The 21,914-nt window shown below is 46.5% G+C and overlaps 1 protein-coding gene across 2 annotated transcripts in view; it reads right to left on the reverse strand.

Annotated features, from left to right (window-relative positions):
• IL22RA2 (interleukin 22 receptor subunit alpha 2) overlaps positions 1–19,375 on the reverse strand; it is a 28,279-nt gene extending 8,904 nt beyond the window's left edge. Inside the window, exons 1-6 of one of the 2 annotated variants that reach the window (XM_030554254.1) lie at positions 19,249–19,375; positions 18,285–18,423; positions 16,898–17,076; positions 14,162–14,331; positions 13,407–13,566; positions 11,298–12,356 (exon numbers count right to left, since the gene is read on the reverse strand). In XM_030554254.1, coding sequence (XP_030410114.1) covers positions 13,411–13,566; positions 14,162–14,331; positions 16,898–17,076; positions 18,285–18,423; positions 19,249–19,342 — 738 coding nt within the window. In that variant the 5' untranslated portion in view covers positions 19,343–19,375 and the 3' untranslated portion in view covers positions 11,298–12,356; positions 13,407–13,410. Of the gene's footprint in view, positions 1–11,297; positions 12,357–13,406; positions 13,567–14,161; positions 14,332–16,897; positions 17,077–18,284; positions 18,424–19,248 lie in introns of those variants that run through there. The other variant, XM_030554255.1, reaches the window with a different exon arrangement.
• Between the last annotated feature and the right edge of the window lie 2,539 nt (positions 19,376–21,914).

Here is a 21,914-nt window from a genome sequence, read left to right on the forward strand (position 1 = left end):
GTCACTGGTCAGTCAGTGAAAAGGAATGCTATGCCATTGTGTACGCCCTGGAAAAGCTACGCCCATATGTTTGGGGATGGCGGTTCCAACTACAAACTGACCATGCTGCACTAAAGTGGCTTCATACTGCCAAGGGGAACAACAAGAAACTTCTTCGGTGGAGTTTAGCTCTCCAAGATTTTGATTTTGAAATTCAACACATCACAGGAGCTTCTAACAAAGTTGCTGATGCACTCTCCCGTGAGAGTTTCCCAGAATCCAGTAGTTAAAAAGTGTTCTTAAAATGTAAAAGTCTGTTAGTTATATACTTAGTAGTATATGTAAAGGTGCATGTGTTGTATTAATCTGTTTATTTTCAAGTTCTAGAAGGAAATTGCCGCCAGTGAGCTTCCCCACTGTCTGCAATTTGGGGGGCGTGTCATAAACAGATAGCTAAGGGTTAATGTCTCTTTCACCTGAAACACCTGACCAGAGAACCAATCAGGAAACCGGATTTTTTCAACTTTGGGTGGAGGGAATTGTGTGTCTGGGTCTTTTGTCTGTCTGCCTGCTGTCTCTGAGCTTTGGAGAAGTAGTTCTATTTTCTAGTCTTCTGTTTCTAAGTGTAAGGACAAAGAGATCAGATAGTAAGTTCTATGGTTTCTTTTCTTTGGTATTTGCATGAATATAAGTGCTGGAGTGCTTTGATTTGTATTCTTTTTGAATAAGGCTGTTTATTCAATATTCTTTTAAGCAATTGACCCTGTGTTGTATCATCTTAATACAGAGAGAACATTTGTATTTTTTCTTTCTTTTTTATATAAAGCTTTCTTTTAAGACCTGTTGGAGTTTTCTTTACTTCAGGGAAATTGAGTCTGTACTCACCAGGGAATTGGTGGGAGGAAGAAATCAGGGGAGGTCTGTGTGTGTTGAATTGGCTAGCCTGATTTTGCATTCCCTCTGGGGAATAGGAAAGTCCTTTTTGTTCCCAGGACTGGGGAACGGAGAGGGGGAATCACTCTGTGTAGTTTCACAGAGCTTGTGTCTGTGTATCTCTCCAGGAGCATCTGGGGGGGGGGGAAGGGAAAAAGGATTATTTCCCTTTGTTGTGAGACTCAAGGGATTTGGGTCTTGGGGTCCCCAGGGAAGGTTTTTCAGGGGGACCAGAGTGCCCCAAAACACTCAAATTTTTTGGGTGGTGGCAGCAAGTACCAGGTCCAAGCTGGTAACTAAGCTTGGAGGCTTTCATGCTAACCCCCATATTTTGGACGCTAAGGTCCAAATCTGGGAATAAGGTTATGATACAAGTCTAGGAGGGAAGTGTACCAGTGCTGATGGGGCTAGGCTGGTGCTATAAGTATGACCTGTGCTCAGTCTCTGTGGCTCTTGAGCAGCACCTTGTGAGCGAGTGGTATGGGTGGAAAGGCATATAGGAGAGAATGTCCCCAGTGGAGGAGGAACACATCCATGCTGGAGCCTGGGCTGTGTGGAAGAAGCAGAACTGCTGGCACTTCCTGTTGCACCACATGGCAAAGAGGTCTATCGGGGAAACCTCTATCTCTGGAAGATTGAAATTGCGATTTCCGGGCAAAGGGACCAAATCGTGGCTGTGGAACAACCTGCTGAGGTGTTCCGCCAGCTCGTTCTGAACCCCGGGGAGGTACGACGCCTGCAGATGAATTGGATGTTCTACACAGAAGTCCCATAGCATGAGGGCTTCATGGCACAGGGGAGAGGAGTGTGCACCCCACCATTTGTTGATATAGAACATTGCTGTCGTATTCTCCATGACCGATACACATTGTCCAATTAGGTAAGAACAGAATGTTTGACATGCTAGGTACACCATTCTCAGCTCTCTGACACTGATATAGAGACCCAGATCTGCTTGCAGCCAGAGGCCTTGAGTTCTGTGGTCTCCCAAATGAGCTCCCCAGCCCAAGTCTGATGTGTCCATCACCAACGACAGAGATGGCTGTGGGGCAGCAAAGGGGACCCCTGAGCACACCTGCTGAGCATCAATCCACCACTGGAGCGAGTCAAGGATTGGGCGAAGCAGGGTCACAATCCTGTCCAAGCTGCCCCGGGCTGGGCGACACACTGACGTTAGCCACGACTGGAGCGGTTAAGGCCTGAGTCTGCGCTTCGGCATGCGCTTCCCCCAGGCCACACAGTTTTTAAACCTCAGGAATCGTGGCACATCACGACTCCAGGGAGACGGGATGGGAGGGAACTCCAACAACTCTATACTAAGAACTCTAATACTTAGAAGACAGTACGGTAACTATATATGATGAGTACAGAACGCGCTTGCTAAGCAAGGGCTAAGGGACGTTCCAGCAACTGTCACTGGCAGTAAGAAGGAACTGAAAGGGCGGCTGGGCTCTATATTGAGCACCAGGAAGGCGCGACTCCAGGGGGTGCCCAGGCCAGCCGGATGGATGTTGCTGGGGGAAAAATCTTCTGTCCATTGTGCACGTGCATGCGCACACACCTGATTGGAATGGACATGAACAAGCACTTGAAGAGGAATGTCCCTTTTTGGTGCTAAAACCGTGGGAGCTTCTACACTTGTTAATGACTTTTTGTGGTGAAACTCAGAAGTTTCACCTCAAAAAGAAAACCACCTTCACGAGAGGTGTACAGCTCTTTCCTCTTCTTTTTGCACTGATGTGAAAGTGAAGACTCGGTTTTCTTGTGTAAACACCTTTTGGTCTCCGGAGGATATCCCACAGTTCCAAAAGTGACCGCTCTGGCCAGCACCTCTGCTGCTCTGACAGGTAAACGGATGTCTGCCCCGCCCCCTGTAAAGCCCCAGGAAGTTTGAAACTCCCTTTCCTGTGGCAAGTGCTCATCTGCCTAGGTGACCACGGCTGCTCCACATAGCAAATGATCCCCATCTCGGAGCAATGCTGAGCTACTGGACCTGATCAGTTTTGGGGAAAAGGAGGCTGTGCAGTGCCAGCTGCATTCCAGCCGTAGGAATTTCAATACCGATGAGCAGATTGCATGCAGGAGAAGGAGCATAACAGGGACACACTGCAGTGCAGAGCGAAGGTGAAGGAGTTGAGGAGCGTATACCACAAGGTGAGGGAGGCAAACCATTGGTCTGGTGCTGCGCCCTAAGCTGTCATTTTTACAGTAAGTTGGATGCATTCCTAAGTGGTGACCCCACCTCCCCTGCAAATAGCCCAGTGAATACTTCTGCATGTCTGGAGTCAATGGAAAGTGGCCCTAGCTAGGAGGAGATAATCATGGATGAAGAGGAGGCAGCTGAGGAAGCTGTGGAGCCTGTTTCTTTGCGCACTCAGGACCCCTTCTGCGCTCTGGAGGTGTCTAGTCAGTGTGAGCAGCCACAATCTGCTGAGGCAGAGGCAGAAGAGCAGAGCTCTGGAAAGTTGCTTTGCTTTAACAATGCATAAAGCAAATTGTGGGCACAGAAAAGTACTAAGATGGCTGCGTTTGTGGGCTGGGAGCCCTCCCTTCATTCTAGCCCTTTTCCGAATGGGTGTATGCAAGAAACCCTATAACTCTGCGTTCCCTCACCATTGCCAGGTTCTTGTGCACCATGGGTTTGACTTTTGTCACCCAGACAGTGATTTCTTACCAATAGTGTATTGCAACATACACAGTGATTCCTGTATGTATGTTTCAGAGCAATGTGTTGCTTTTGTCTCCCCAGAAATGACTGTGAAAGATCCATCCCCGCTGTAGCAGGCTGTCTGCGATGCATAAGAAAGCAGCCAAGGTGCATTAGGCGGACGTGTTGCGTGAGGTGATTCAGCACTCCCAAGCAGAGACACGTGATAAAAATAAATGGAGAGAAACCATGACAAAGTGGAAAGAGGGAGAGAACTGAGACCGGAAAGAAAATAATGCTTTCCAGGGGGACGCCACAGAGAGGCTAATCAACGTTCTGGAGCATCAGACAGATCTGTTGCATTCTCTCATTACACTGCAGAGTGACCTGATTCGTGTCTGCCCCCTATTGCAGCAAATGGGAAAGAATTCTGCACGCAGTCCCCAAACTCCCACTGCACATTCTTATAGGCTCGCTGCAAATTTTTCCATTTCTCAACAATCCACACCCCCAGACAGCTCGACAAACGACAGCTGGAGTTATACACAGCTGTGAGGGAACCCCACCCTGTTCCCAAGCATCACTTGGGATTGATATATGTGCATGTGGAGTGTCATAAACCTAGTCCCAGATTTGGACCTTAGCGTCCAAAATATGGGGTTTAGCATGAAAACCTCCAAGCTTAGTTACCAGCTTGGACCTGGTAAAGCTGCCACCACCCAAAAAATTAGTGTTTTGGGGCACTCTGGTCCCCCCAAACCTTCCCTGGGGACCCCAAGACCCAACTCCCTTGAGTCTCACAACAAAAGGAAATAAACCTTTTCCCTTCCCCCCTCCAGGTGTGCCTGGAGAGAGACACTGAAGCAAGCTCCGTGAATCTAAACAGAGGGACTCCACCCTCCCCGTTCCCAGTCCTGGAGAACAAAATTACCAAGAGCTAATCTTTCTTCCCCTCTCACCCAGAAGGAATGCAAAGTCAGGCTAGTAAATCTAACACACACAGATTTTCCCCTGACTTCTTCCTCCCACCAATTCCCTGGTGAGTACAGACTCAATTCCCTGGAGTTCCCCACTAAAGAAAAACTCCAACAGGTCTTAAAAAGAAAGCTTTATATAAAAAGAAAGAAAAATACATTAAAATGGTCTCTCTGTATTAAGGTGACACATACAGGGTCATTTGCTTAAAAGAAATATGAATAAACAGCCTTATTAAAAAAAGAATACAATTCAAAGCACTCCAGCAACTATAGACATGTAAATACAAAAAGAAAAACAATAGAAACCTTTCTGTCTTACTATATTGTACTCACAACTTGGAAACAGAAGATTAGAAAGCAGGAAACAGAAATCACTTCTCATAGCCAAGAGAGAGAGTCAGACAGCAGACCAAGAACAAAGGACTCACACACAAAGTTCCCTCCACCCAGATTTGAAAAAGTCTTGTTTCCTGATTGGTCCTCTGGTCAGGTGGTTCAGATTACTTCTTTCCAGATGAAAGAGACGTTAACCCTTAGCTATCTGTTTATGACACGCCCCCCAAATTGCAGACAGTGGGGAAGCTCACTGGCGGCGATTTCCTTCTAGAACTTGAAAATAAACAGATTAATACAACACATGCACCTTTACATATACCACTAAGTATATAACTAACAGACTTCTACATTTTAAGAACACTTTTTAACTACTGGATTCTGGGAAACTCTCATGGGAGAGTGCATCAGCTACTTTGTTAGAAGCTCCTGAGATGTGCTGAATATTAAAATCAAAATCTTGGCGAGCTAAACTCCAACGAAGAAGTTTCTTGTTGTTCCCCTTGGCAGTATGAAGCCACTTTAGTGCAGCATGGTCAGTTTGTAGCTGGAACCGCCGTCCCCAAACATATGGGCATAGCTTTTCCAGGGCGTACACAATGGCATAGCATTCCTTTTCACTGACTGACCAGTGACTTTCCCTCTCAGACAGTTTCTTGCTGAGAAACATGACAGGATGGAAGTTGTGATCCGTTGCTTCCTGCATGAGTACTGCTCCTATACCACGCTCAGATGCATCTGTGGTTACTAGGAATGGCTTGTCAAAATCCGGGGCCCTGAGTACAGGGTCAGACATGAGCGTCGCCTTAAGCTGGGTAAAGGCCTTTTGACACTCATCAGTCCACTTAACTGCATTTGGATGGGTGTTTTTGGTCAGGTCGGTCAGTGGGGCAGCGATTTGGCTGTAGTGGGGTACAAATCGCCTGTAGTATCCGGCCAAGCCTAAGAAGGATTGGACCTGCTTCTTGGACCTTGGGACAGGCCACTTTTGGATAGCATCCACCTTGGCCTGTAGGGGGTTTATAGTTCCTCGACCCACCTGGTGCCCAGGTAAGTCACTCTGTTTTGGCCTATTTGACACTTTTTGGCCTTAACAGTTAGTCCAGCCTGCCTGATGCGCTCAAAGACCTTTTCCAGGTGGAGTAGGTGTTCGGGCCAGGAGTCTGAAAAAATGGCCACATGATCGAGGTAGGCAACTGCAAATTCTCCCAGTCCTGCTAGTAGACCATCTACCAGCCTCTGGGAGGTGGCGGGTGCATTTCGAAGGCCGAAGGAAGGACATTGAATTCATACACCCCCGCATGGGTGACGAATGCTGACCTCTCCTTGGCAGGTTCATCTAGCGGTACTTGCCAGTACCCCTTGGTTAAGTCTATTGTAGAGATGAACTGGGCACGTCCCAACTTCTCCAATAGCTCATCGGTGCGTGGCATTGGATAGTTGTCTGGACGAGTTACCGCATTTAGCTTACGGTAGTCCACACAAAAGCGTATTTCCCCATCTGGTTTGGGTACCAGAACCACTGGAGATGCCCATACACTGGTAGATGAGCGGATTATACCCATCTGTAGCATGTTCTGGATCTCGCGTTCTATAGCAGCTTGGGCATGAGGAGACACCCGGTAGGGTGGGGTTCTAATGGGGTGAGCATTACCTGTGTCAATGGAGTGGTATGCCCATTCAGTCTGTCCTGGGGTGGCTGAGAACAATGGGGCGAAGCTAGTGCACAGCTCCTTGATTTGTCGCCGCTGCAGATGTTCCAGGGTGGTTGAGAGGTTCACCTCTTCCACGCCACCGTCTTTTTTCCCGTCGTAGTAGACACTGTCAGGCCACCATCATCTCCCTGGACTGTAAACTGACAAACCTGTAAGTCTCTGGAATAGAAAGGCTTGAGAGAATTAACATGGTACACTCTGGGCTTTAGTGAGGAATTGGGAAATGCTATGAGGTAGTTCCTAGGCGCTCTTGGACTGTGAATGGCCCTTCCCATGATGCTTCCATCTTATGGGCCTGTTGCGTCTTCAAGACCATAACCTGGTCTCCTACCTTGAAGGAACATTCTCTGGCATGTCTGTCATACCAGGCCTTTTGCTCTTCCTGAGCATCTTTTAGGTTTTCTCTAGCAAGGGCTAAAGAGTGTCGGAGGGTGCTTTATAGGTTGCTTACAAAGTCCAGAATGTTAGTTCCTGGAGAAGGCATAAACCCCTCCCATTGCTGATTCACCAACTGTAATGGTCCCTTAACCTCGTGACCATACACAAGTTCAAATGGTGAAAACCCTAAACTGGGATGTGGTACAGCCGTGTAGGCAAACAGCAACTGCTGCAACACTAGGTCCCTATTAGTGGAGTATTCGTTGACGAATTTACGTATCATGGCCCCCAAAGTTCCATTAAACCTTTCCACCAGGCCATTGGTTTGATGGTGGTACGGGGTGGCAACGAAGTGGTTCATCCCATGCATGTCCCACAGTTTTTGCATGGTCCCTGCCAGGAAATTAGATCCTGAATCTGTAAGGATGTCGGAGGGCCAACCTACCCTGGCAAAAATGTCTGTTAGGGCCAGGCACACAGTGTTAGCCCCGGTGTTGCCTAGAGCTACTGCTTCCGGCCATCGGGTAGCAAAGTCCACGAAAGTCAGTACGTACTGCTTTCCTCTGGGCGTCTTTTTTGGGAAAGGACCCAGAATATCCACAGCTACTTGCTGAAATGGGACCTCAATTATGGGGAGTGGTTGGAGAGGGGCCTTGACCTGGTCTTGAGGCTTTCCCACTCTTTGGCATACCTCACAAGACCGGACATACTTGGCAACATCCTTGCCCATCCCCTCCCAGTGGAAGGACTTCCCCAACCGGTCCTTGGTTCTGTTCACCCCAGCATGGCCACTGGGATGATCATGGGCTAAGCTTAAGAGCTTCCCCCGGTACTTAGTTGGAACCACCAACTGTTTTTGCGGCTGCCATTCTTCCCGGTGTCCACCAGAAAGAATCTCCTTGTATAAAAGTCCTTGATCTATAACAAACCGGGATCGATTAGAAGAGCTGAGAGGTGGTGGGGTGCTTCGTGCCGCCGCCCAAGCTTTCTGAAGTTTGTCATCTGCTTCCTGCTCAGTCTGGAACTGTTCCCTTGAGGCTGGGGTTACCAGTTCTTCCTCAGACTGGGGACTTTGGCTTGGTCCCTCTGGAAGCGATGTAGGTGATGGCGTTGTTTCTGTTGCTGGTGAACCACTCTCCGCTGGTGCACCTGAGGATATTTCAGGCTCTGGCTGAGCCTTTTGGGTATGGCTGTCTGTTGCTTCTGCCAGTTCTGGCTCGCTGGCGCCCTCTGGCGTTGAGTTTGAAGATGTGGTTGCACTTGCTGGTGCTGGTTGCTGTTCCAGTTCCGGGCCTGGGACTGGAGGTGCTGTGGCTGTTTCAGTGGTAGGCATGGAATCCGGGTCCACTACCTCTGTCTGGGTCTCTGGTAACACAGACGGGGCATCTGTGGACGGCTCAGGAACAGGAATAGGTCTGGAAGCTTGCCTGGTTTGGCTACGTGTAACCATTCCCACTCTCTTGGCCCGCTTCACCTGGTTGGCCAAGTCTTCCCCCAGTAGCATGGGGATGGGATAATTGTCATAAACTGCAAAAGTCCACATTCCTGACCAGCCTTTGTACTGGACAGGCAGTTCAGCTGTAGGCAAGTCTACAGCTTGTGACATGAAGGGGTAAATTGTCACTTTGGCCTTTGGGTTGATGAATTTGGGGTCTACGAAGGATTGGTGGATAGCTGACACTTGTGCCCCCGTGTCTCTCCACGCAGTAACCTTCTTTCCGCCCACTCTCAAATTTTCCCTTCGCTCCAAGGGTATTTGAGAGGCATCTGGGCCTGGGGATCTTTGGTGTGATGGTGGTGTAATGAACTGCACTCGGATGGCGTTCTTTGGACAGTTGGCCTTGATATGTCCCAGTTCATTACACTTAAAGCATCTTCCATCTGATGGGTCACTGGGCCGAGGTGAGTTACTGGAGAATGGTGAGGTGGAAGAATAGGGCGTCTGTGGCTTTACTTGGGTTGTATGTGGGGTCTTTGGCTGTCCTCGGTTGTAGGGTTTATGGTTGGTGTGCTCCCTGGGGTATTCATTCCCTTTGACCGTAGCTTTCTTGCTTTCTGCCACTTCCATCCATCTGGCTCCAATCTCCCCCGCCTCAGCGAGGTTTTTGGGTTTTCCATCTTGTATGTACCGTGTTATGTCCTCAGGAACACCATCCAAGAACTGCTCCATTTGTATGAGGAGGTGCAGTTCTTCCAAGGATTTAACATTGTGTCCTGATATCCAGGCCTCATAATTTTTCCCAACGTAGTAGGCGTGTTTGGGAAATGACACATCTGGTTTCCACTTTTGGGTTCTGAAACGCCGATGGGCATGATCCAGGGTTATCCCCATTCTGTATCTGGCCTTGGTTTGAAAAAGTTTATAGTCGTTCATGTTCCCCTTAGGCATTTCAGCTGCCACCTCTGCTAAAGGTCCACTGAGCTGTGGCCTCAATTCTACCATATACTGGTCTTCAGGGATGCTGTACCCAAGATAGGCTCTTTCAAAATTTTCCAAGAAGGCCTCGGTGTCATCACCTGCCTTGTAGGTGGGAAATTTCCTGTGCTGTGGAACAAGTACTGGCGAAGGGTTGTTAGGATTGGCTGGCGCATGCAGCCCAGCTTGCGCTAAGTCCAGTTCATGTTTTCTTTGTTTTTCCTTCTCTTCACTTTCTTTTTGTTGTTTTTCCATTTCTCGGCGGTGGGCCATGTCTTCTTCTTCTTCTTCTTGTTTCCTTCTGTGGGCCACCTCTTCTTCTTCTAGTTTTCTTTTGTGGGCTGCCTCTTTGGCTGCTTGTTCTCTTTTGTAGGCTGCCAGTTTGATGCTTTCTTCCTTTTCTTTCAGCGCCACCTCTTTTTGTCTTTTTTCCAGTTCCTGTTTGTTTTTTTTCCATCTCTCGCCTGTGCTTGGCGTCTTTGATGTGTTGCTCGGCCTTCATTTTTGCCTTAGAAGTCATGGTTCCTGTTTTCTTGTGTTGTGGTGCCCTCCGGTGTTTATTGTCTGAACTGCAGGCTCTGTTGTCTCCTGGGGTCTGCCTAGCAACAGTGCCTTTTTCCCTTTCTTCCTCTAGCTAATTTTTTCAATGTGAAGTAAACCAGAAAAACCACTTTATTTGCATGTATATAGTGCTGGTATCTGCCTCCTAATGGGAGTGCTATTGTGTGACAAAAGACCCTTAATAGTCTCTTAATGGTTGCTTGCTTAATATGCAAGCCACAGCTGCCAGAGAGAGCAGAGAAAAAAAAATTCTCTCTGGTTCCTTTAAAACCAAACTGTTCCCCTCTGCTTAAAAGCCCCTAGCAGAGAAAAGAAAAATATAATATTCCTACTGGCTTCTGGATTCTGTCTCACCACTGCCACTCATATCATAAACCTAGTCCCAGATTTGGACCTTAGCGTCCAAAATATGGGGTTTAGCATGAAAACCTCGAAGCTTAGTTACCAGCTTGGACCTGGTAAAGCTGCCACCACCCAAAAAATTAGAGTGTTTTGGGGCACTCTGGTCACCCCAAACCTTCCCTGGGGACCCCAAGACCCAACTCCCTTGAGTCTCACAACAAAGGGAAATAAACCTTTTCTCTTCCCCCCTCCAGGTGTGCCTGGAGAGAGACACCGAAGCAAGCTCCGTGAATCTAAACAGAGGGACTCCACCCTCCCTGTTCCCAGTCCTGGAGAACAAAATTACCAAGAGCTAATCTTTCTTCCCCCCTCACCCAGAGGGAATGCAAAGTCAGGCTAGTAAATCTAACACACACAGATTTTCCCCTGACTTCTTCCTCCCACCAATTCCCTGGTGAGTACAGACTCAATTCCCTGGAGTTCCCCACTAAAGAAAAACTCCAACAGGTCTTAAAAAGAAAGCTTTATATAAAAAGAAAGAAAAATACATAAAAATGGTCTCTCTGTATTAAGGTGACACATACAGGGTCATTTGCTTAAAAGAAACATGAATAAACAGCCTTATTAAAAAAGAATACAATTCAAAGCACTCCAGCAACTATAGACATGTAAATACAAAAAGAAAAACAATAGAAACCTTTCTGTCTTACTATATTGTACTCACAACTTGGAAACAGAAGATTAGAAAGCAGGAAACAGAAATCACTTCTCATAGCCGAGAGAGAGAGTCTGACAGCAGACCAAGAACAAAGGACTCACACACAAAGTTCCCTCCACCCAGATTTGAAAAAGTCTTGTTTCCTGATTGGTCCTCTGGTCAGGTGGTTCAGATTACTTCTTTCCAGGTGAAAGAGGTGTTAACCCTTAGCTATCTGTTTATGACATGGAGTTTCTCTGTTTTTAAAATAAAAGCACGAATTTTTCAAAAAGCAAGCTTTATTTGTGTGTTCAAATTTCTGTACCTGTCATCACAGCTACCAGTCAACTAGCACTTCATCTTCACTGAATTTACATAGAGAACTGCCACGTAGCACAGCACCTGCTGTTAACACTTCCTTTCCCAAGCACAACAGCAAAGTTTAACGATTTTCATTTTCCAACTTTTCCCCCAAGGCATCTTGGATCCTAACTGCCACATGTTGAGCCCCTGTAATAGGCCTGGTATCTGGCTGCTGAAACTCAGCAGCCAGGCGTTCAGCCTCCAGGCTCCTTTCATGTACGAGTAAACCTTTCACCCTTCCCCTCACAAATGTTATGTAAAGTACAGCACACCACAATAACCATGGGAATATTTTTCCCACTCATTTCCAGTCTAGTGTACAAACATCTCCAGCGCTCCTTCAAACAGTCAAATGCACATTCGACAGCCATTCTGCACTACTCAGCTTGTTGTTGAAACATCCCTTACTGGCATCTGGGTTTCCAGTGTATGGCTTCATGAGTCATGGCATCAATGGGTAAGCTGGGTCTCCCAGGATCACAGTGGGCATTTCCACGTCCCCAATGGTGAGCTACTGGTCTGGAAAGAAATTCCCCGCTTGCAGCTTTCTGTACAGGCCAGTGTTTTTAAAGATACATGCATCATGCACCTTTCCGGACCATCCAGCATTACTATCAGTGAAGCACCCACAGTGATCCACCAGCACCTGCAAAACCATGGAGAAGTACCCCTTAAGATTTATATACTCAGTGCCAAGGTGGGCCAGGGCAACAATAGGGATGTACGTTCCATCTATCGCCCCATCACAGTTAGGGAAGCCCATTCCTGAAAAGCCATCCAAAATGTCACGCACATTACCAAGAGTCATGGTCTTGCACAGTAGGATGCGATTAATGGCCTTGCGCACTTGAGTTACCATGGCACCAATGGTCGATCTCCCCACTCCAAACTGGTTCGCCAGCTTCCACAATGCGATTGCCACAAGTTTCTCTACAGTGAGTGGGGCTCACAGTCTGGTGTCCTTGTGACGCAGGGCTGGGGAAAGCTCAGCACCCAGTTCCACGAAGGTGACTCTCTGCATTTGAAAGGTTTGAAGCCACTGGTCGTCATCCCAGACATGCATAACGATACGATCTCACCACTCTGAGCTAATTTCCCTAGCCCAAAAACGCCCTTCCACACTGCTTAGCTCCTCAGTTAATGCCAAAAGCAATCACATGTTACTTATTTCTATTTCAGGCAGCTCATCAGGCATCTCTGACTGCAGCTGTCTTTGCAAGTTTAAAAACAGCTGCACTGCCACATGCTATGTGCAAGTGACAGCTATCAAAGTAGTGGACAGCAGTGCAGGATCCATTTCTGCATGTAGATGTGGGGGGGAAAAGAAGCCACACAGCAGAGGGGAGGTTAAAAATGCCACGAAAGAAACAAGGAAGTAATGGGGCTGCTGGGATAAAAAGCAGTGCATCACGGGCCACTGAGTAGGGATCCAGAATGCCTTTTGCTCACCCCCTCTTCCCGCAAGACCTATTGAGAGAGCTGGACAGGAGGGATAGCTGCCCTAGAGTGCTGCTCTCATCCGCAATGGAATGTAAAGACTCTGCCTGAGGAATTCAGTGACTACACAAACCAGTGCTTTACTTTCACTGGTTCTCGGTCACCGGGGAAACTTACAGTACAAAACATCTGCAAATGCAGACAACGCAGACTTGTAACTTAAGAGTATTTGTTACTTCCAGGCCATCAAAGCTGATGAAAATAATACTGTGTATCTATATTTAAACATAGGGAAATAAGGGGCATTCCTGATCTCTTTATATGAAGGTTTTTCCTAAAGCAGATACTGTGGTGATCTCAGCAATAATGTCAACAAGCAACTAATTAAACGTCCTGTACCTACCATATTTCTTCTGCTTTGGCTTCCCGTACAATTGTGACATCAGCACAGGTTTGAGAGAAGTGTGTGAAAGCTCTGGTTATATTGCCTGAGTTTCAAATACAGTAGCACTTTCACATGACATTTCGTTCTATCTTGTGTTGGCAAGGGCATGGACTAGGTAGTCCGGTAGGTCTTTACCATCTCAAGCTTCTGGGATCCCATGCAGCTTCTCGTTTGTTTACTTACCATGTCATAGGGGTACCGTGCATTTCTTACTGCTGTACACACTGCTGCGGTCCAGCACTGGCAAGTAGGTTGTAACCACTACGCAGTAGCTGACTTCAGGTTTCAAATCTTCTATTTTAACAACTTTGTCTGTTCCTTCATATGCCAGTATTTTGTTTTTCTGCATATGGGGGAGGGGGAAATCACAATCAGTACGCTCCTATAAGAAGTATTTCTATGGCCCGGCTTTGTTAAGGACAGCAGCATTGTATAGCCATGTTTAGGATGTGCGGTGAGCGTATGTAAATAAAATAATTGATTTGCTTGTAGCATCTAAAAAGACCTAGAAAGCCAAAGCCCCGCCCCAGAGAGCTCATTTAAGCATGATAAAGGAGAGCTGAAACACACTAACAAAGGGATAGGATAATGGTTGGTGATACAATGATAAAGTCATTAATTATTTTCTAAAACCTCTAGATTCATTTAGTTATACACAAGTAAATTGGGAGGGTTAATTCAATTGTAAACAGAGGCTGTGCTAGCCCACTGAGGTCCCTACACAGAAATATTTTTGCACTCTCACATACTAATAAACTTGTTAAATAATTCAGGTTAAATGAGAAAGCGAATGGGGGCCCCCTTGAGCTGCTCAGGGCCCTAAGCAATCGCTTAGTCTGCTTATGTCTAGCGCTGGCTCTGTTAAAGCAGGAAGGGTTTGCATAGGCTTATGTAATTCAATTTTTAGAAGTACAATGTGTACATGAACGTGCACTTACTTCATTTAGCATGTTGTTGATTAGAAACACTCGATATAATAGATCATAATAATTTGTCATTGGTATCTTACTGCCTCTTCTCCTTGTATAAGGTGAATTTGGAGCCTGGAGCTTTAGTTGTATGGATTTGTTTCTAGGAGTCACATTTACTGAGGGAGGGCCTATCTTTGCTAGAGTAATAAACAAAAATATGAAAATAATTATAACTTATTAATGCTTACCTCACAGTCCTGAATTGTAAGCCATTGGGAAAAAACAGACCATCAAATAATTTAATTTGTAATGTTACTATCTTTGTATCGTGGCATCATGCTAGTAAAGTGGTACTTACAGCTGATGGGTTGCTTTTAAGGTGATTTTTTTTTTAAAATAGTCCAAAGTTTTAATTTACAAACATGAGAAATATCAGCTTAAAAGATGAAAACTTGTGAAATTCCATGTTGCTGTTCACAAGGTATATTTGTTGTAAGCAAAGGGGAATTTTCATGAGCTAGGACTTTCAGAAGTGTCTGTGTGTTTGGATTACTCAAAATGGCTACCTTAAAAACATCTGTCTTGCCATGGACATGTCCTCAGTGAGGACAGGAGCTTTTGACATATTTGAAAAACATTTGGGTTTTTAAATAGCTATGGGGTAAATCTTGTGCAATTTCCAGTGACATGGGAAGGCAGAATCAACCCAGTGTTATTTCTTTTCTGGGTGGGTGAGTGGAGTAGGAGGGGAAAGGTGAGCAAGGGTGCTGGAGGTGCTGTAGCATCCCCTGGCTTGAAGTGGCTTCCATTATATACAGAGTTTACAGCTTGGTTCAGTGGCTCTCAGCACCCACCACTGTAAAAATTGTTCCACTACCCTTGAAAGTGAGACAGGTGAACATGTTCCATCACCCAAGCTACTGTCACAAAATACTAGTCTCTGCGACAAAGCTTAGTCTCAAACTCAAGAAAATGGTTAAGGAAAACCTCAGTCCCTTACACTGTAATGAGGATTGTTAAGTCTGACTCTCACAGATCCACAAGATCAACTGTACCAATCAAAAGTGAGTTGGAAAAGCATGCTATCACCTCTTCTGTTGCTGCTTCTCTGTATGTATCACTAGGATATATACCATCAAAAGAAAAAGTTACACCTACACACATTTTGCCAACTTCTAAATACAAGCTGTAAACCTCCTCTGCCAAAACAAAGGTTCATCTGCTATGAATGTCCCTTCAAACTTGTTCCCCTGGCCCCAGGTAGAAGGAAATGCATTAGCAAGAAAGTTCAGCATGCAATTAGGAAACAGAACATAGAAGAGACTTCAGTGCAGTAAAGGGTGGTGATCACAGCTGTACGCCATGCTTTACAAACTGTTCCTTCAGTGAAAGATGTACTGTGCTCTTGAAAGCACTGAACTTCCACATGACAGGTGCTGGTGTAGACATTCCCATGCAGCCTATAATTCTTGACTTTCTGCTCCTTTTTCCCATAGCTTAAGGAGGACACATTTCCCCCGCTTACTCTCAGCTTTCTCGATCCTTTGTCCAGACCTGGCCGGGGTGTTGAATGCTAATGACAATGCTTGTTCCAGCTCCAGGCCATTTAGTTATCTTGAAGATGCCCATTTCTTAAGCTAAAGAGAGTCAGCCTGCTCTGGTTTCTCAGTTATGTATAGCATCTAATTAGTACTTGTGTGTACTCAAGCTAAATGGAATTTTGTATAATGTATTTGTTTTGTAATAGGAATTTTCTTGAGAATGGCTGATTCCTGAGAGCTAGATGTCTCACTGTGAATGCTCTGTTTCTGAATAAGGTTCTGACACCTGACGTCTGGTGTTTCATCTGATGTGCTTCACCCTGGGACTCATACATCTTTTTGTTGCTCATCTGCCACACCCTGATTTAGCTAACATATCTTCAGCCTACCACCTGATGCAGATTGCATGTTTGTACCGTACAGCAATACTACACAGCTGTTTTATCCTGCATGCTAAAGCAACTGAATTTTGCTGACCTTCATAGTTCAGAGCCACCTAGGAATCTTTCCTCCCCCCAAGCAATTGAACATTTTCACAATTTCCTCAGTAATGCACTCTAGACAGAAGCACTGAATGCAAGTAGGCTCAGGCTAGTGGTAGCTTTATATAGTCCAGTCTCTAGGGAAGTGGGCATCTTCCACAAACATAAAGTGTACCCACTGCCAGCCAGCACACAGCACAGTTTTGCTAAATTCACTCTTTAGGCAGAAAAAGAAACTTCCGCTTCCTTCTCATGGTATTAACATACTTGGAGATCAATAAGCCAGCAACGTGGACGAGAACCACTTTGACATAATGTGTACTCTCTTACCATAGAAACCTGTAGAAGGCTAAAGCCGACAAGCATTTAGCTCTGTAGAGGGCATCTTCAGTAAGGCCTCTGATTTTGCACCAGCACTTTTGTGTCTGCTGTCAACTATGACTACAGTACTGAGGCTGCAAACAATTACGGTCACAAGCAATAGAGCATAGACGTCTAGCAACCCATTTTGCAGGTACAAATGTGCATTCAGAACAAAAAGGATCATAGCATGAAACAAAAGGTATACCTTTAGATTTAAGGACCACAGTGTTAACTTGGTCTGCAATGTAATCGTAATTTTTTTGTTAAACTTTTAGTTATAAAGCGACTATTCAAAATTACAAGTTGGGGGAAAAAAACAGACATCTCTTGAAGAGAGAGCCCATATACACAGAATGGCTAAACACTTTCAGACTTACTTTCCCTCCATGGAGTAAATCTGCTGCTGGTGTTCCAATCTGAATGGACTCCTGCTGAAACAGATTTCACTCTGCCATAATAAGGTTCTCTGATATCAGATGTCTGATGTGTTAGGTCACAAAAATCTTCACGAATACCCCAACATTCTTCTTTATTTTTCCATAGGCTTTGCCCATACCTGTGGAGAGGGAGAGAAGGTGTAGACTTCAGTAATTTCTGACCATTGGTTCAAGGTTGTGCAGGTTCTGATGTTATAGTTCCATATCCAGTTGCTGAGCTGCACCCAAACACCAGATCCTCAGATCTGCCATGGCAAGTAGCTTTTTCATCCAAGTTGATTGCAGGAAAAATTGATGTCATAGGTGCTTTCCAAAGTGTATTACTGCATTTCTCTAAAGGATACATAAAACTGAAATGCTGACCATTTCCTGTCATTAAAAACCTATGGCACTTTTCCCCTTCAGATAAGGGGTGCTAGCTGTGGCCTACTAGATATTTTTCCATGGAGGCAAAACATCAAACTGCCCATCTAAGCCTTCCTGCAGTTCCAACCAGCAAATGAAGTCTTGTTTCTCACTTCCAATTGCTGGGCACTGTGGCTTAAGGTTTCAAAAGTGACTAATGATTTAAGGTGCCTCCATGTGGGACACTACGTGATATGCCAGAGGGCAGGAGCTCAGTATATCTAATAACCAACCCTCTTTAAGGTGTCTCAAAACCTGGACAACTAAAGACTGAGGCACCCAAGATTACTAGTTGCTTTTGAAAATGTGGGCCAGTGAGATAGCACATTCCACCCCAGAGACAATGAGTGATGAAGATGCTCAGCACATTGCAGGGAGTTACTTGACATCTTTTGTGGTGCTTGTCGCGATTGACTAAGTCACCTCTTTTGAGGTAGCAGAGCCTGGCCATTCCCTGAACATAGGAAAGAAGAGAAGAGTGAAGTTTTTCAGTGAAAAATGCAGATTCAGCAACAATGAAATATTTTGTGAATTCTTGTCAATTTCATTGAACGGTTGTGGACGGGAAAAAACAAACACTTTTTTAAGTCAAAATGTTTCATTTGAACATTTTTGTATTCAAAAAGACTGTTTCAAAATTGCACACTACTTTACTAATAAATAATAATAAAGCCATTTGAAAAGCTCAAAATTGAAACAAGACACTTTGTTTGACCCAAAATTAATTTTTCTTTGACTTTTCACTTTGCCAAATATTTTGCTAAGCATTTCCTTTGGGTCAACCCAAAACAATTTTTGTTTCTGACTTTTTGGAACTGCCAGTGAACTGAAAAAAAATCAGTTCCAGCTCAATTCTACTTTTCAGCCCAGCTATCACAGACATAAAGACAAGCAGGAGCTGGGAGTTCCTCACTGTACTTACACTTTGTACTGCACAAAGTAGATGATGTCACCTGGGGCAGCCCTCCCAAGCTGCCAATGCAAAGTATTGTTGAAGTTTAATGAGTGAAATTCGACCTTTTGTGGTTTAATTAATTCCTGCAATTCTCGAGTTCCTGAAACTAAAGAAAAAGAAACTGCAAATAATAAGTACTAAAGGATAGAAAGCATTTGTTTTAGACACATACAGAACTAAAGTAGTTAAATTGTAAATTTTGGCATTAATTTTCTTTTACAGAATAGTGAATTTAGTGCCAGTAGAAGGGGCATATTGACATCCTAGAAAATTGAAGCATTTTAAGTCAATTCACATCAGCAGTTTCTAGTTTCCCCAATGCCATCCCACCCACATGTCTCAACCATAAATGATAGGGATTATTATTGTTACTATTTATTATTTATGCATTGCCCATAAACATGTTAAGGATGAGAGGCTCTGCATGCCTGTTCAAAATATTAACATCTGAATGGTCAATCAGGGTTCCATTTGTTGTGGTAATTTGCGATGTCAACTCCTGTCCAGTAAAAAGTGATCTGGAATTTACCAGTTTATGCCACATAAGAAACTGAAAATTTATCAGATGGCAACAATTTTCATGCTAATCTGAACCAGTTAATAAGCTTCAGAAACATCCAATTTCCCCCTTTCAGTGATACAGCTGACTTCCTATTCTGGCTCTGACACTAGGCATTATAACAGAATGAACGAAAACACATTAGTTAAAGTGACTGATGATACAGCTATAAAATGATTTTTAATGGGAAACATTTATCTTAGCTTCTAATTCAGAACCTTGACAGACAATAAAACCAACTAACATTTGGAAATGACAAAACTTTATACATTTGTGAAAACACCTAGAGATCCTGTCTGAGTCATTTGTCCAGACTCATTAAGGAAACCCAACATTGCCTCCACATCAAAAGAACTAGAAGTATTAACTTACCAGTTACACCAGTCCAAAGCAAATGTATCAATGAGTACAGGGGGTGGTGTTTAATCAGCATGGTTAGAAGAGCAGCTGCATGGATGGAGAGCATCTCTGTAGCTCCTGGTCATATATTACCAAATGTATCACTACTTTAAAAAGGAAGTGTGTGTTGTTCATAAGTATTATTGTTCCATATTCAGTTCCCCTTTTGTTGGAGACCCACCCACCCATTAACAAGGGTAGGTTTGGGTCCCGGGGTGGGACAGGAGTTGACGAGACCCTGGGAAGTGGAGGGCCGAGGTGACATGGCCTGATTTGGATCTCCCTGCCCCAGGCTCCTTGGGCCTGGAGGGGGGAGAGCGACCCCTCTCCAGCCTCTTCTTTTTCCAGGGCACTGGGGACTGAGAAGATAGTCTCTGGGCAGAGCCGTGGCAGTCCTATGACTCCTTGGCAGGGTCAGTGCAACCACTAGGCGAACTAGGCGGCTGCCTAGGGCGCCTAGTGGTTGAGGGTGCCTAAAAGCCCGCTCAGGTGAGGAGGTGGAGTGGAGGTGAGCTGGGACGGGGGGGAGGGAGCACGGGCAGGGTCACCTGGAGTAATGGGGGGGACGCACAGGGGAACCGCTCCCCGCCCCAGATCACCTCCACTCTGCCTCCTCCGCTGAGCACACAGCCCCCGCTCTAATTCTCCTCCAATCGGCGCCGCAAGCCTGGGAGGGGAGGAGAATTAGAGCGATGCCGGCATACTGAGTGGAGGAGACGGAATGGGGGAGAACTGGGGAGAGCTCTCCGAGTGGTGTTAGCTTCCACGGGGTGGGAGGTGGGCTCCCTGGGTGGGGTTAGCTGCTGCAGAGTTGGGGGCTCCCTGCACGGGGTTAGCTGCAGACAGGGGGTGGCAGCTGCTGCAGCGGGGGCATGGTTAGCTGCCGCAGGGCAGGAAGCGGACAGGGTTAGCTGGTTGGGGGGGGTGGCTCAAGGTGAAAGTTTCACCTAGGGCACGAAACTTCCTTGCATCGGCCTGCCCCTTGGGGTCCTTCCTCGGCACTGCCTCGTGGACTGTCAGCACCGGAGCAGTGCGCACCGGTGAGGAGGTGGTGGGCATGGGTTCTGCCGACTCCGGGTCGGATTGCGGCCAGAGTGCTGCCTCCATTAGAAGCACCTTGAGCCTTCTTTTGAGGTCCTAGGGCTAGGGATGAAAGTAAGTTAAAGGTACTTACCGGAGTCCTGGGCAGGGGCGGGGCCTCAACCGGGAGAGGATGGGCCTTTAAATCAAGATTTAAAGGCCCCAGGGCTCTGGCTGTGGCTGGGAGCCCCGGGGTCTTTAAATCACCCTCAGGGCTACCAGCTGCAGAGGTGGCTAGGAGCCCCAGGGCGATTTAAGGGGCCCAGGGCTCTGGCCACCGCTACTGCAGTGGAGCTCCGGGCCCTTTAAATCACTGACGGAGCCCTGCCTCCGCTACCCCAGGGCTCTGGCAGCCAGGCTCGGGTGGCGATTTAAAGGGCCCGAGGCTCCGATGGCAGGGAGACCCAGCCCTTTATCGCCACCCGAGCCCAGCTGCCCGAGCCCCGGGGTAGCAGCAGCAGAGCTCCAGTGGGGATTTAAAGGGCCGGAGGCTTTGGCTGCTGTGGGGAGCCCTGGGCCCTTTAAAGCGCCGCCTGAGCCCCACTGCTGGAGCTCTGGGGTAGCAGCAGCAGGGCTCTGTCGGTGATTTAAAGGGCCTGGGGCTCCCCACAGTGGCTGGAGCCCCGGACCTCTTTAAATCACATCTGGAGCCCTACTGCTGCTGACCCAGAGTTCTGGCAGTGGGGCTTGGAGGCAATTGAAAGGGCCCCGGGCCCTTTGAATCGCCAGCCTGGGGAAGCCAGTTGGGTCCAGCATGGTGTACCGGCTTACTTTCACCTCTGCCTAGGGCAGAGCCCTTTGCAAATCCTGCACCTCTCCTTCTGGTGGCTCTCCCTGAGACACCGCAAACAGGAAGAGTGTGGGTCACTCTTAGGCATAAACTTTCCACAGTCCTCACAGAGCTTGAACCCTGGGGAGCGGGACATACCCCAGTACCAGGAGATCGTTGGTTGGAGGGGGAACCCCCAAAAGGAAACTTATGAACTACAGCTACTAACTAACTCACTCTACTAACTATGACAAACTATAAACATGAAGAGTGGACACTGCCCAAACTGCTCGCAAAGCAAGAGCAACAGTTCATTCCAGCTAGCCAGCGGTAAGAATGGACTGAAGGGGTGGCAGGTTGGCAGGGCCCTATGTTGGGCAGCATGAAGGGTGCACCCAGTTTGACCCTACGGATGCTGCTAAGGGAAAAATCTTGCAGCTGTAGTGAATGCGGCACGGGCACACCTGATTGGAATGGATATGAACAACGCAGCTCAAAGAACAACAGTTACGAGAAGGTAACTGTTCTTTTGGGCCTTACATAAAAATAACTTTTGATCTAACCAAGTTAATATCTTCATTGTTCTGAATTAAACAAGGCTACTTGTTCTTGACTTGGCAGCTGCGTCACTTCTAGGCTTGGAATAAAGCTTTATAATAAGCAGGCCTGGATTTTTGGGCACCGTGCACTATGAAAATTGCTCCCCCCCCACCTCAACTAGACAAAGTGACCCTGCCTCATACCAACCTCAGCATGCCCCTCCCACCTCACATATACCCCAACACAACTC

This window comes from Gopherus evgoodei, chromosome 3 (genome assembly GCF_007399415.2).
Source record: "Gopherus evgoodei ecotype Sinaloan lineage chromosome 3, rGopEvg1_v1.p, whole genome shotgun sequence".
NCBI lineage: Eukaryota > Metazoa > Chordata > Testudines > Testudinidae > Gopherus > Gopherus evgoodei.